A 14,705-nucleotide genomic window follows, 5' to 3' on the forward strand; every position below is an offset into this window, starting at 1 on the left:
AAATATTAATTTTAGTTAGTTCTCTAGTGAGGCTGTCGGTACCCTCCCTTAAAATAGCTATGAACCTTCCCAGGATCTATAAAAAGTCACACTGTAAAGAAGAACCTTATCGGTTCAGCAGTTAGCAAGATCCTTCAGTTCAAAAAGACATCTTTCTTTTATATAAGGTTATTCCGCTACTTTAGGTTTCAGTTGTCCTTATTTGTAAAGTGTCTAGGGCAAAATGCAAAACCACATAAACAGTTTAAAATTGCAAATTTATTTGAGAACAATACATTTTAGGCAATTATTAATTTCCTTATTTTACATATCAAAACAAAATGGTTGCACCTCCTCTATAACTAAATAATTAATATAAATAAAAGGATGAATATTGCCAATTTTGACAGGGAGGGAGAACACACTGGGATAAAAATTATCTTGGTAACCAAAGAACTTTTTACAATTTTAAGCTTTTGGTACTTTTCTGAAATCTTGATAGGGTTGTACAAACCAGCAGTGTCCAAACTTTTCCATCATTATTAAAAGTTTAAGACGGTGTTTTTCTTTATAAATTTATCTTCCAAGTATTACAAGCATGACAGAAAGACCAACATACAACAATTCTTGTATAGCAGCTTAGCTTTGTTTTATACTATCTTGTTAAGAACAATGTAAGGAAATATTGCCAACCAGAGGTGGATCCTTAAAAAAAGCAAGGGTCGCTGAAACGGCTAAGGTAGCCAGATCACCAAATTTTATTTTCTTTACAAATTTTCGAACAATTTAGATAAAAGTGTTCTAAAATCATAGAAGGGTTACTGGCATATGGTTTTTATTCTTTAATTTGGAGATTCTTAATATTATTTTGGAAGATTTAAAAAAAAAATTTTGTGATTTGTCACAATTGAATCAGCGATACTTATTATTTTTAAGAATCCACCTGAGAGGTGTGCACATGATTATTATTATGGTGTGACTTCACTTCCGCACAGTTATTAAGTAACTAAATTAACAAAACAGCTAATTATCACAAATAATCAAGCTACCCATTCCCCTTATATCAATAATCTTTTTGCTAGGACGCTTAAGTGATGTACATAACTAATGATGATAAACTAAATTACCTCTTCGGTGAATTAAAATTACTGGTTCAAAATTGTTTACACTGCAAATTTGAACCAACTTAAAACTAAGTATCCAAAGTTTTTAGGCCAAAGACTAGAAAATGTTTATAAAACTTTGGGCACCAGAATTTCAATTTCCCTTCCCTTTTTGCGATTATAAAGCAATAAGCAGACTTATTAATGAGGATGGGATTGCACACTTATTTGCTAACCAGATAAAAGTTAACAATGTATTTTTGTGGACAGATTTGCATTAATACCAACTTCTTTCAAGACTTTTATTTGAGGGGGGGGGTACTACCCCTCCTATTCTAAAGAAAAAAAAACACGAGGTTTTTTTTTGGAAGGGGGGTTAAGTTTATTTCCTACCGCCCTCTCAAAGAAAAAAAATAGCTGGATGTGGTAATCAAACCTTTACCCCTCCCCACATGTCAATAGGAATCAAACCTAAAATTCAATCTTTATTCTTTAATTATTACATATAATTTAAGATGTGTTAGCTTGTCAATGCTGATCTACTTTTGGATATAAAAGTTATACTATGGCTTTTCAATTTTAAATAGCTTTTAAATCATGTAAACTAATATTAAAATATTGTTTTAATTTTCAAACTTTTTTGTAAATTCTTTCAGTATTGTTGCTATTTCATATGTTAATAAGATAATAATATGTTATTTAAAATAGCATTTTTATCATATATGTTTATTTAAGACAGCAAAAACATAACTTAGTCCACTATAATAGATGAAAACAGAAAAATAGAAAAAAATTAGCTTTCTTGGAAAATTGTTATTTAAACCATAAAATTCTTTTTAATGTCCTTTAATTTTGCTTGTTATATTCTGCTTTACTTTTCTGTTGTAAATGTTATGGACATAAATGCGCATTTTTTTAACATGTACACTTTTAGAGCTGAATTTCCTCTAGGGCATAAAATTAATACAATACTTAGTTCTGTTTTTTGTGGTCTGGTTATATCAATCCAAGCTTTTCTATATTTAGGTTATTAAATTGTCAATAATTGGCTAATAAACACAATTGTAATTATATTCAAACAATTTTTACTTGATATAAGTAATTCTAACTCAAAGAATCTTAGGGCTCTTATTCAAAAGGGTAAGTAGGGGTTAGAAAAATTTCCTAAAACCATCCCAGGACATAAGCGATCTTTACTAAAAAAAGAAAACTTAATCATTTTGGTAGTTATTAAAACCTTAGGCTTCTACCCATAAAAACTTACTACATTTTACAATAGGATTTTAATATAGAATTTATCCCAGATGGTGGATGATTGCTAATAGCCTCAAACAACCACTAACATACACGAAGCTTCCTCGAAAATAACATAATATTCTGTTTAAAATAATGTCTATTGTTTTATTTATGGACAATTATTATGAAATATTAAAATGTAATACATACTTAATCTTAAAATTCAATATTTCATAAATTCAATCAATCCTAATCAAATTACTGCAAGGATATGATTTACTCAGCTGCTATAAAAGATAAATGAATAATATTTCTTATGAATAATCTCATGACCAAAATGCTTTAATATGTAAAGAGAAATAGTAGTTTTCCTTAATAAAATATCACTGTATTACATAGATTAATATTGGCTTATTATTGCTGCACTACATATGGGCATAAGTGTTCTTGTTATAAAAAAAGTAGAGGTGGATTTTTAAAAAAAAAATTAGGGTTGCTGCTCGCGGGGTAGGCACAATTTTTTTTGGTGAAAAATCCTCCAAAATCGCATAAAAAATCCACAAAAATTAAATAAAATCATAAAAAGGGTTAATAACATAAGATTTTGATTTTTTATGTGATTTTGAAGGATTTTTTAAAGAATCTACCTCAGGTATTTTAAAGGATAAGACAATGGATGATAAATTGATGTATACCCAAATTTACGAAAAACAAAATAACCTTAAAAACCTTAAAATTCTTGGTAAAGTTTGAAAATTGCTAGTTTGTCTTGAATTAAAGTCTACAAAGCTTTTAAGCCAACGAATAAAAGATTGTGTTGATAAAACTTTGGGGACCAGTATAATTACCAGTCCAATGTCTCCCTCCTCCCTGAAATCAATACAGGAAGAACATTGGGCTAATAACCCGTTATTGCTTTAAGGCTTTTTTATTTTAAAAAAACAACAACAAGGACAATTATGTCTATGAAAGACACAACAATAACAACAAGGGTTTAAAGGGATAAGACAATGGCCGATAAAGTTATGCACATCCCCTATAATAATACACAAAATTAACCCTTCTGTAGATTACAATTAGTGGTGGAAACGTTTGAACACTCAACTAAATGAGGTAACCAATCAAAATTCAATAATATATTTAAGTCTAGTATCATGACATTATAACTACACAAAATCTTAACAATTTTATCTTAATCGAATATGTGTTTAGCGAGATCTTAATGGAAAAAAAGTGTAATAAAACGTTAATAAATTAAATAAAAGTAATATAAAAAAACACTATGATAGAAGCGCTATTGTAACGCATGTGCGTACATCTCACCGGTTTAACAACAACTGAGCTTTTGCGTCAGTCCAAGAATTCTTTTAAAAAGCACCAGAAGCCTCAGGGAAGCAGGGATATTTCACATGGACAGTAAATCAATCTTCCTCAAAATAATACTTCTAATTCTGAATGACTCAATATATCTGGGAAGTTAGGGTTTTAGAATAATTATCTTATATTGTACTTTTCCTCCCTGAATGACTTTGAGTAAGCATTAAGTTTTTCTCGTACGCATTTTGACGCATTTAGTGGTGGTGAGGAGGGAGGGGCGGGGGGAGTAAAAGTAAGAATATGGTATAAATTGACGCATTTACGCATATTTTTTTTAGCATTATCCATCAAATTGTGTTTATAACATTATACAATTCAATTCTATTATTAATTAACTAAATATCTTATTATTAGTAAATCTTTACTTTCGATAAGTTGCGTGGAAATTAATGTTAAAAAAATTTATGTTTCATATGACTCTTTTATAAAGAAGCAAACCAAATCCAATTAAATCCATGAAAATGTTTAAAAATCCTTAGAATTTATTAAGATTAATTATTTTTTTCCTCATAACAGAGCTTACTACAAGCACTTTTTGACCTGTCACAAAAGTAGCTGATGACTACAGCGCCCTGCTAACTATTAACATTCATTATTGTTTTTGTCTACTAGATAACCATGTTCCTTTATTCTAAGACCAATTTAAAATTGCGTTGTTTGTCTGTTTTTTAATTTTGTTGTGACAAACCACCGACATTTTTAACAAATGCATTGAAAAAAAGGTTTTAGCTTTTCTATAATTAGGGTCGGTCCGTCTGAAACGGATATATTTTTCGTTAAGTTAGGCATGTTAGAATTGTCCTATCGATTTCAAACTTTGCATGGTAATTCCTGAAGTATTTAGGTACGATTTAGAAAATAACAACTTTATAATCATTACCAGAATGTCCGCACGTCCATTTGAAACATGTTAATTTTTTTACTTTTTTAACAACACATTTTTATGTGATCTAATTCTCCGATTGTTCTGATTTTTGGTATACTGATTCCTGGGACAACAAAGTACAATACTATAAGCGAAGCAACTCTATAATCAAGTCCTAAAAATGTAAGTATGTCAAAAAACATTATCCTGTATCTAGCAGTTTTTTAACAAATTTACTTACAATTTTGCTTTGACTCTTATTCATTTATAATCTGAATATTCAGTTCAAGTGTTAATGTTCGTTTGTCCTACCGTTTCATAGCTTTGCTTTTATGGATGTTGTCATCCTTGTTATATCAGTTTTCTACCAGTATTGTCGTTTATGCTGGTAAATAGCGGTGTGACAGCAACAATATTAAATATAATTCTCTTAATTTGAACATTGCTTTTGAAACTGTTTATTTTTGGAAAACTATGTTATGAATATTAAAAATGATAAAAAACTTGTAATTTATGAAAACATTTTTAACTTTTGTGTGTGGGTATTGTGATACATTGGCAGAAAACCTTCTCAGTTGAAGCTTCCATTCAATTTATGCTGAAATAATAGTATAATGAAAATTGAATATTTTAAACTAAATAGTATATATAATGATCATATCATGCAGAAGCTTTTATATTTTTAATTGTGCCAAAGAGTATCTTTGATTAGAATTTTTTATCCTATTATGTAAAGTAGTAAGCTTTTTTTTGTATGTAGCAAAGGATCTCACTAACCTCTGAACTAATATAGTTCTCCTATACAGTGAAGCTTTTTATAGAACAAGGGAAAGTTTTTACCTATTTTGGGGAAGGGTATCTGCACCCTCCCAATAATTGATAAACCCTAATTAATTTGTATTCTTAAAACCAACTTTTTCCTCCTCCCAACTTAAGTACCCCTAGAGGCTTCTAGGGGTGTAGCCGCTAGTAATGTGTACATATAGCTATAAGAACGATTCTGTATAGGATGGGGGTCTAAGCGCCCATTTGCTACGATTGAAGCTTTAGGTAATAGATAAATAGGGACAAATACAATTCTGATATGTGTGTTTATACCTGAAATTTGACAAACAGCAGGAAAGTATCCATATCTTCCATCACAAGGAGCATCATTCCATTGGAAACTTGAAGTGGAAGACCACCTGCGCCACTGATATATGCAAAGGTATCAGTCATTTTCAATACACAGCCGAATACCAAATATTAAAAAACTATATTTTAGGTTAAGTTAGGTTATAGGCTAGGGGGCCGAGCGCTGCGGCTAGGCAGGCCAGGGGGGCCGAGCGCTGCGGCTAGGAAGGCAAGGGTGCCGAACACCGCGGCCAGAGTACATAGGAGTACATAGTTAGAGGATAATACCAATATCCGGGTATCCAGCCCAACCCTTGTCCTTTTCTGTTTATTGTAAACAAATAACGGATATTTATCATCATTGTCCAGAAATTTAGCAGATGAAAATAAACTTTTTCCTAGTCAAGAGCCTAGTTCACAAAAGACATAGGTTGACCTCAGGAATTTTTAGGTCGACCTATGGAAGCTTTAGGTTGACCTATTTCATAAAGGTATTTGTTAGTTGTACTTGTATAGGTTGACCTAAAGAAAAAATGGGTCAAGCTCTAAAAGTTATTTGTGAACTGGGTCTTTAACAATTTTAAGAATTAAAATATACATATGATTAATTTTATGATTTGTATTTAAATCATCAAAAAAAACACTCTACCATAGCACAGTCTTCATCTCCTATAGCATCTTTAAAATTATTTGGTTCATTGACTTGCCAAGCTGTGAATTGTACTAAACAGAATAATTTCTTTATAAAAAATCCACATTTATGCTATTTTTGAATCTTCCCATTTTATTACATAAATTGAACTTAGATAGTTCTTCTCCTTTAGTGATAAATAATACATAACTGAAATGTTTATACCTTCAGTACCATCCACCCAGACCCAGGTATCTTCATTTTGGATATCATTTGCACCCATCCAGTATCCATCATTCAAATTGGTTTTCATCAACAGTTCTGAATGGAAATAAAACTGGATTAAATGTATTATTTCTATTTCTGACCTAATTCACTGAAATTTCTTATATCAAACACAATTTTTTTTAAACTTGAGAAATGAAAAGTGGATGAGAACCATATCTATTACAGTGCAGTGCTAGAAGTTGATATAGTATTAGCCTCAAGAATCAGTGTATGATTTCACCAATAAATTGTTCTGAAATATGACAAAATATGTATCACTATAAAACACTAAACTTACCTTGTATAACAAAATTGTTTTCTTCCAATGAGCTAATAATAGCAAGTTTTGAATTTCTGGCCAATTGTTCACATCCAACCCTAGCATCTTCCCATTTTAAGTTTTGGTTTAAAATTTTGTAGCATGAGCCTATAAAATGAAAACACTCAATGGTTAATAATTGGTACTTAAATGAACAGCGGTAATCATTAAAAGTGTTTTTAGAGATTTTATTATGTCAACAATAACTAAACTAAACTTTAGCAAAACCTTCAATATTAATATTTGCGCCTAAATAATTGGATTGTTTTATTTAAAAGAAAATTACATATCTTTTTACTAAGAATTGACCTGTCCTTGGATCTTCAGTCCAACCACTTCCACAACTCATTGCTAAATAATAAAAAACACAAAGAATAAAATATCATACTAGTTCGAAAAACTTTTTAAATGGTTAAACTTAAATAAAGTACATTTTCACCTGGCATCTTACAAACAGCAGGATTTTTTTCTGTACATTTTGCATCATTCCACTTGAAAAAGTCATCAGAGGGCCATTTACGCCACTTTCCAATAAAAAGAACAGATTTAAAAATTAGTGAAAGATGGGTCTTTGAACATAAAGTAGTATATGTGTAATGGAAGTTGATATTAGCAGAAAAATAATAACTGAATATGAAAACATTCATAAAAGCTCTGGAAGGAACGGTAGGACACACGAAATCATGTACAGTAAAAAGTAGTATATTGCATGTACCGTGTGATTGTACATCTATTAAGATCTTAAAAACAACAAAACAATCATTCCACAGAGAAATTTTGTAATGTTTAAGGAAAGATTTTTACTAAAAAAAACCTCCAAAATTTGCTAAATACCTCAGCGCAATCTTGATCATCATTATAATTATTTGGTTCATTAGGATGCCAATCCAAATAATTCACTAAAATCAAAGAAAATACGCATAAATAACAGGTAAAATCTGATTAAGCAGGAGTGATTTATTAATCTAAAAAGAAATTACAGCTACCAAAAAGTAAATTATCTCAAGTTATCCAACAAATGTTTTGTTATTATCAAAAGTATATTGACATGCATAAAATGAACACCTAATAGAAAAAATGAAAGAGTACAAATTATACCTCTTGAACCATCTGCCCAAACCCATTTCCCTTCATTGTCTATGTCAGTGGCTCCCAACCAGAAACCAGAATATCCATTGTAATCTTTTAGCAAATTTTCTAGGAAATTTAACATACATAATTCAGTAATATTATACAGTTTCATACAAATCAAACTTGATTAATCAGAAAACTGACCTATTACAAACTCATTCTCATCCCTATTGTGAATAGATGCAATTCTTGAATTTGTTGCTAGCCCTGCACACGAAAACAGTAAAAGTGTCTGACTATGACGTCAGAAAAAATTAACAATTAACCATTGAGAAGCCAGTATTCACAATGGTAAAATATATAGCGGCCTCTCATTGGTTAATTGTTAATTTTTTCTGACGTCATAGTCAGACACTTTTACTGTTTTCCCTGCACACTTGTTTCTGGCTTCTTCCCAGGTTAGTTGTTGTGGTAAGACTTTATAACAAGACCCTAGTATTAAATAAAAATTAGATTTGTTCTATCTTCATAAAATGACCAAAAGTTCATTAAGCAGTCAAGTAATTTTTAAAAATACAGAATACATTTTATAATCATTTTGAAAACCTGAGGCTTGGTACCCAGTCCAACCATCTTCACATAAAGCTACAAAAAAATATGAATTAAGTAATTGTAATAAAAAATAATAAAAGTTATAATTTATCAAAAAAAAATTAAATTAGAATTGTGTAAATTTTTTAAAAGTTTTTGCTGAACATGTTGGATGTTGAATGTTTGTTAAATAAATTTTAACATGAATTATTTTAAAGCAAATAACTGTTAACCTGTGATTAGGCTGGGTAAACTTAGAAACATCAACAACAACATTGAATTTCTAGAAGAAAAAAAAAAAATTTGTAGCAATGATATACAAGTTAACTTATTTTTTTTTTGAACATGTTCTCAAGAGGGGATGGGGGGATTTAAACTCTCATTTAAGCTCATTGAAAAATACAGTTAAAAATAAAATGACTTCTCAATTGGCACATAAAAAATTTTGAAATCGATAATAAGCTTACTAAAGCCACTGTTGGCCATGGCAAGGCCTTTGACAGGCACCAGTACTACCTTTGACTAAATAGTTTCCTGCCTGCCAATTATTCACCAATTGGTAATAAACTATAATTGCTTGTAGGACACAAGAAAAGTAAACTTAGGTACATTCATGCACTTTTCAGGTTCCAGGTGAATAAGAAACCACGGCAGTAGGCACTGCGAATTTTAAAAGAAAAAAAGTTGACCCTCAAAATTTCACCTTAAAGTGATACTTTTCTAATAGTTTATAGTCCACTGAGTCGTAAGCAGTAAGAATTAAAATCTATTAAGTCCCTTCTAACGAGATATTGGCAACTTTTTGCACACATTTTCGCAAACGGCAATTATTTCCTTTATTTGAAGTTTTTGTTAATAACATTTTCATAAAAGTTTTCAGTAATAATCATTTAAGATCCATTGTTGAGAAGAAATAACTGAAAAAATGTGTTTCCATGCAAAATAAGCTTAAAATCTAATGATTTTAAATATTTGCGATTTAATGGTAAAAAAGAATATTTTTTGCTTTTTGATAGCCTGAATATGTTTAATTTCGTTTTTTATTTAATCTATTCTTTGAAAAGACATGCATATTCTTTTAGATTTGAAAAAAATTAAAAAAATTAAAAATCGGAATTAATCAAAATTAATCTATAGCCTTTAAAAAATACTTTTAATATTTTGAACCTATATAATCAATAAAATCTATGGAAAATAAAATAGTTTTATAAAATAAACTTTTGGAAAAGGTTTAAGATAACTTCATAAAAGTAGCATTAAAGTAGGATATTTTACTTGTCTTTTTTAAAAATGCAAATTAAACATAGTTAACGACTATTTAATTATTAAGAATGGTAATAAAATATTTCAATAACCACTCAAACCTTTTTGTGGCTATGTTATTTACTTAAACAGAAATTCTATTTTGTCAGAATTATAAAAATAATTAAGTATTTTCCAAAAAGCTTGCAAAAAAAACGTAATTTTATCAAACTTACTCACAGTTTATAGCAGATATTGTTGTAAAATATTAATTATCAAAATAAAATCTTCAATTTACAACGTTTAAAACACCTGAAAGTAAATTCTAAGCAAAATTAGATTTATCCCCTAGATTTAGAGTAGCTGCGCTACTTAAAAAAACATCTAGTATTCAAACCAATCAGCTGATCAAATTGCTATAGACATAATTTGTTGGGTTGTTATTATCTGAAACATTTATTTTCTTTTTAATTTTAAAATGATGCTTGACATACTTAAAACAAGCAACTACGCCCCCAGCGCTCATTAGGGGCACTAGAATTTGATCCCCTCCATTTTTTAATTTAAGTTTTACAAAAAAAAAACCAAGGACTATATCTGTTCAGTGGATAGCGAGTTCCTTTGTTACAGACAGATATACATACATCTCATTATTTCTATATAAGGACTATCGGCTACGTACCCTTAAAGTCTCTAGGGGCACTTGGGGATAGGGAGGGGAGGGGGGGGGGGTGGAGAGTCCTAACTATACTTAAGATGATTGTTTTTCAAAATTTTTAGAGGGTTATTTTTTGTTCAGGAGCAATTTTTATATGGTGGAGGCACCCTTCCCAAAATAGTTATAAACATTGCCAGGACATATAAAAAGCTTTAATGTAAAGAAAAACCATATCTGTCTAGCAGTTAGCGAGATTCTTTCAGACAAATAGATAAATAGTTATCATGATACTTTTATATAAGGATAAAAAAATCAAAGACGTTCAAGCTTTATTTTAGGATTCAAATAAAAAAAAAGAGTTATGCGACAGGTTTGTGGGTAAAATGATACTCGGAGTGTCAAAATGCTGTTTCAAACTAACTTGAAATTTTTACATTGTGGGATCAGAACTGTGGTGCAATTTCACCCATTTTGTAACAACTACAAGGACGTCCAAGGGGAGGGGGTAAAGGGGTGATTATTCCCCCCCCCCCATATAAAATTTACCCCCCTCAAACAGTTTTTTTAATTGGGGGGTGAATATCCCCCCCCAAAAAAATAATCCTAAAAAAAATTTAGAGAGCTTCATGTGCATTTTTATGTCCACTATCAAGATTTTTTACCACAGCCCAAATTCAAAATACTTAATGGTTCCGCTAATAAATTTTGAGATTTCTAATATAAAAAATAATAAAGATAAACATCTTCTGAAAAAATTGTTTTTCTAACTTTAAAGATAAAAAAAGGGCAGCTGTTTGAAATATTTAAATAAAAAGGACCTAAAAACAAAGGTTGTTAAATAAAAGGGTTAAGTAAATTATACGATATGATATTTAGTCAAATTTCAAACAAATATTTTTTCATTAATTCATTTATAAAAATCAATATTATAAATATGAACTCACAAAGAGACGTTGTATATTATCATAATATATTTAGTCTGCTTTGTAAAACAAAACACACATTTTTCTTTCTTTAATGCAGGGATCATTTTGGAACAAAAAAAACATAAAAAATAAATTATTTTTAATTTAATTTGATATTATCGTACAATATTTTTTTATATACATAATTTAAGAAATATATTCATAATATAATAACCTGTTATAAAGACGACATATAAAAACATCATCCTGATAAGGAAATTAAAATATATCTTCAAAATTTTCAAATTCATTTTATATTCAAGAAGGAACGAGAAGGATTTGAATTTCAACATTAACTTGTTATTTTGGTTGTATATTTATCATATCTCTTTACAGTTTATTGGTAAAGTTTGGTAATACTTTATTTCGAGTCTATGCCATTGTGTAGGAATGAGTCCTCCTGATTTATGTCAAACAACTTTGCCTTTCCTTCTTTCTCCCAAATAATATGGATTTTAGGGAACCTCCCCGAAAAAGGGTTAAATTCCTTTGTATCTGAGACAAAATATTATTAGTGAAATATTAAACACTAGTGACTGCGCCCTTAGCATCAAGGGGCTCTGTATAATCATCCCAGAACCTATGAGAAGCTTTTCTAAGTTTGGAGGCTCAATCAGTTCAGTAGTTATTGAAATCTTAAGCTTCAGTCAAAAACAATATTACTTTTTTATATAAGGACATAATTTCATACTTTACAATTACTAAATCAATACTTACCTAGTTCTTGACTCCTTAAAAGATAGAATATATCTAAATACTCAACTGGTTGATATTTTTTAAAAACTTTGTTTTGCAACACGCATTGCAGAGAAAGCTAATTTGGGAATTTCCCAAAAAACTAGTTTGGGAGTGCCCAATGTAATAATAAAAAATAAATATAATATATCTAGATGGAAAAACTTACCCCATAATTTGTCAAAATTGTATAAGAAATTCTTCCAGACAAATACCCTTGTTTACTTTTTTGCAATCCATTCAAATAATACAAATGACAAATTTTTGACAATGTAATTTTTGATGGAATATTTGATTTACCCAAGAAAAACTTTATTTTAAGAAATGTAACTATTTATAGCTGACTTAAAATGTGAATGAAATGAGAAATGATACCCTTTCCTCCCAAAATCTGTACACAACATAAACCGATACCATGGCCGGATTGTTCTGCCACTGTTATCCTTTTGGCTGATTTAGAGTTTATGTCTACAGATTATCTCTATTATAATAATATAGCCAAGCATTTAATTTTTAAAAAGAAAAATTGGTGCATTTTATTTTTATTTGCAAACTAGTTTTAAAGTATGTACTTTATCTTAAACTAGCGGCTAGGCCCCTAGTGGCCTCTAGTGGCACTCTAAATGTTGTTTTTGTATTAAAATATGTCTATGTTGTGTTTGACGTTTATGTTTCGTTGAACTCTCTTTGTTAAATTGAGATTTGATTTTTTGTGATTTCACTTGGGAGAGTGGTGGTACCCTCCCCCAAAATAGTTATAAACCTTCCCAGGACCTATGAGAATCTACTCTGTTAAGGAGAACCCGATCGGTTCAGCGGTTAGCAAGATCCTTCGGTACAAACAAACACACAGACACACAAACAGTCATCCTGTTACTTTAGTATAAGGATTCATAGATTCATAATTTTATAATTAAGCTTTAACAAAAGTGAAGCTATGCTACATTTAGGGTCGATTATTTTGATCATCCATTTCAGATTGCTTGTATAATTAAACATATATATAAAAGTTTGGGAAAGGTTGGGTTGGAAGAACACTCTCTCCCCCATTCCTCACTCTGGTATTTTTCTGTTTATAGATAGAAAGTCATGCTGGTATGTCTTTTTTATCGGGTAAACTTTTTGCAGGCAAAGGATACCAGCAAACCTTGGTGGTTCATCCAGATATAAGTCAATAATATGTAATGTATCAGTATGTTTAACTTTTTTGTTTATCCTTACCTAAGAATTAATAAATGGCATTAAGAAATAAAATTCTTTGATGTGACGCACTGTTGGCTAGAATTGAATCAAGACAAAAGTAAGTGCCGAGCCCTGGGACCTATGTATGGTGAAAATAGACATAAAACTATGATGATTCCAGGTAAAACCAAAATATTTCAGCGGGGGCTTTTTGAGGAAATTAGATTTAAAAATTTCAAGTTCAATTTTCACCCGCTAGGAGTTGCCGCATAATCATGACAAGAAAAGCAAATATTATTTATTTTAAATTTTGAACAACTTTGCTTTTATGAAGTCCTTCTTAAAACCTCTCTATGTATGATTTATTTTAGGCTGAATTTTCGTGACCTTTGCAAAGCAAGTGATAAACATGGCCATTTATTAACTCCCTTCAGGAGTGGTTTTATGAAGAACTTTACAAAAGCAAAGTTGTTCAAAATTTAAAATAAATAATATTTGCTTTTCTTGTCATGATTATGCGGCATCACCTAGGGAATGAAAATTGAACTTAAAATTTTCAAATCTAATTTTCTCAAAAAGCCCCCGCTGAAATATTTTGGTTTTACCTGGAATCATCATAGTTTTATGTCTATTTTCACCATACATAGGTCCCAGGGCTCGGCACTTACTTTTGTCTTGATTCAATTCTAGCCCACAGTGGACGATGTCAATTAAATTTCCTACACAAATAATGCATTTGTGCCCTTAAGAGTCTAATAAACACTTGTTTTATAGGTTTGAATAATAACAGGTCCTTGTAAAGAAAAATGCACAAAAATGAAATAAATTAAATGTTGTAAATAATAAGTTATTCATTTCCTACAACTAAATTGAAAGTAAACCCCCAAAGTATGCTAATTCTATTGTATAAAGAACAGATTTATAGTATAGATGTCTTTACAGACAACTACCTCCCTTCCTTTTTCAAAGACCTCTTTCGTCTGCTTCTAAATCATTTTCTGATACTTGGCTTTGTTAATATAAGCGACACCAATGGTTGATTTTCAATGACCCAATAGAAAGGTTGCACAAGGTGGTTGCGATGGGGAGATACAGTTATTTAACCCTTTCTTCCCCTAATGTTTTACTCTAATGTATGGTTTGTCAATAATCGATTGATGTTGTTTTAAAGCGAACATACTATTTGAAAGTAAAAAATAAGTAAATATTTATTATCAGAAATTTTTAAATAATTTTTCTGTTTTTGCATTAAAACAACTTAATCATAACACAATAGATAATTTAAAGATATAGGAAAATTAGAGGCTGTAGAAAGACTGAGGGAAGCCAAGTTTTATGGAACGAAAATGCTATGCAACTATCAACACTTCC

At 30.1% G+C, this 14,705-nt stretch overlaps 1 protein-coding gene across 1 annotated transcript; it reads right to left on the bottom strand.

Annotated features, from left to right (window-relative positions):
• Positions 1–4,990: 4,990 nt before the first annotated feature.
• Positions 4,991–11,624, bottom strand: LOC145334410 (C-type mannose receptor 2-like). Its single transcript, XM_080179863.1, has 14 exons — positions 11,593–11,624; positions 8,786–8,835; positions 8,568–8,606; positions 8,389–8,453; positions 8,166–8,226; positions 7,989–8,087; positions 7,725–7,789; positions 7,330–7,414; positions 7,200–7,241; positions 6,870–6,998; positions 6,530–6,625; positions 6,323–6,396; positions 5,659–5,752; positions 4,991–5,158 (listed from the first exon to the last, which is right to left on the bottom strand). Exons 2-14 carry the CDS (start codon positions 8,826–8,828, stop codon positions 5,154–5,156), a joined length of 897 nt encoding a protein of 298 aa, XP_080035989.1. The 5' UTR covers positions 8,829–8,835; positions 11,593–11,624; the 3' UTR covers positions 4,991–5,153.
• Between the last annotated feature and the right edge of the window lie 3,081 nt (positions 11,625–14,705).

Source organism: Acartia tonsa, chromosome 12 (assembly GCF_053477335.1).
Source record: "Acartia tonsa isolate MP-2025a chromosome 12, ASM5347733v1, whole genome shotgun sequence".
Classification (NCBI taxonomy): Eukaryota; Metazoa; Arthropoda; class Copepoda; order Calanoida; family Acartiidae; genus Acartia; species Acartia tonsa.

What these genes read in the sequence shown, in the direction of transcription:
- LOC145334410 (XM_080179863.1), bottom strand. Translation starts at nt 8,828, where the DNA reads ATGTTGTTGTTGATGTTTCTAAGTTTACCCAGCCTAATCACAG. An exon ending in TTTACCCAGCCTAATCACAG is followed by an intron (nt 8,607 to 8,785) that starts GTTAACAGTTAT and finishes ATTTTTTTGTAG; the next exon opens with CTTTATGTGAAGATGGTTGG. An exon ending in GACTGGGTACCAAGCCTCAG is followed by an intron (nt 8,454 to 8,567) that starts GTTTTCAAAATG and finishes ATTTAATACTAG; the next exon opens with GGTCTTGTTATAAAGTCTTA.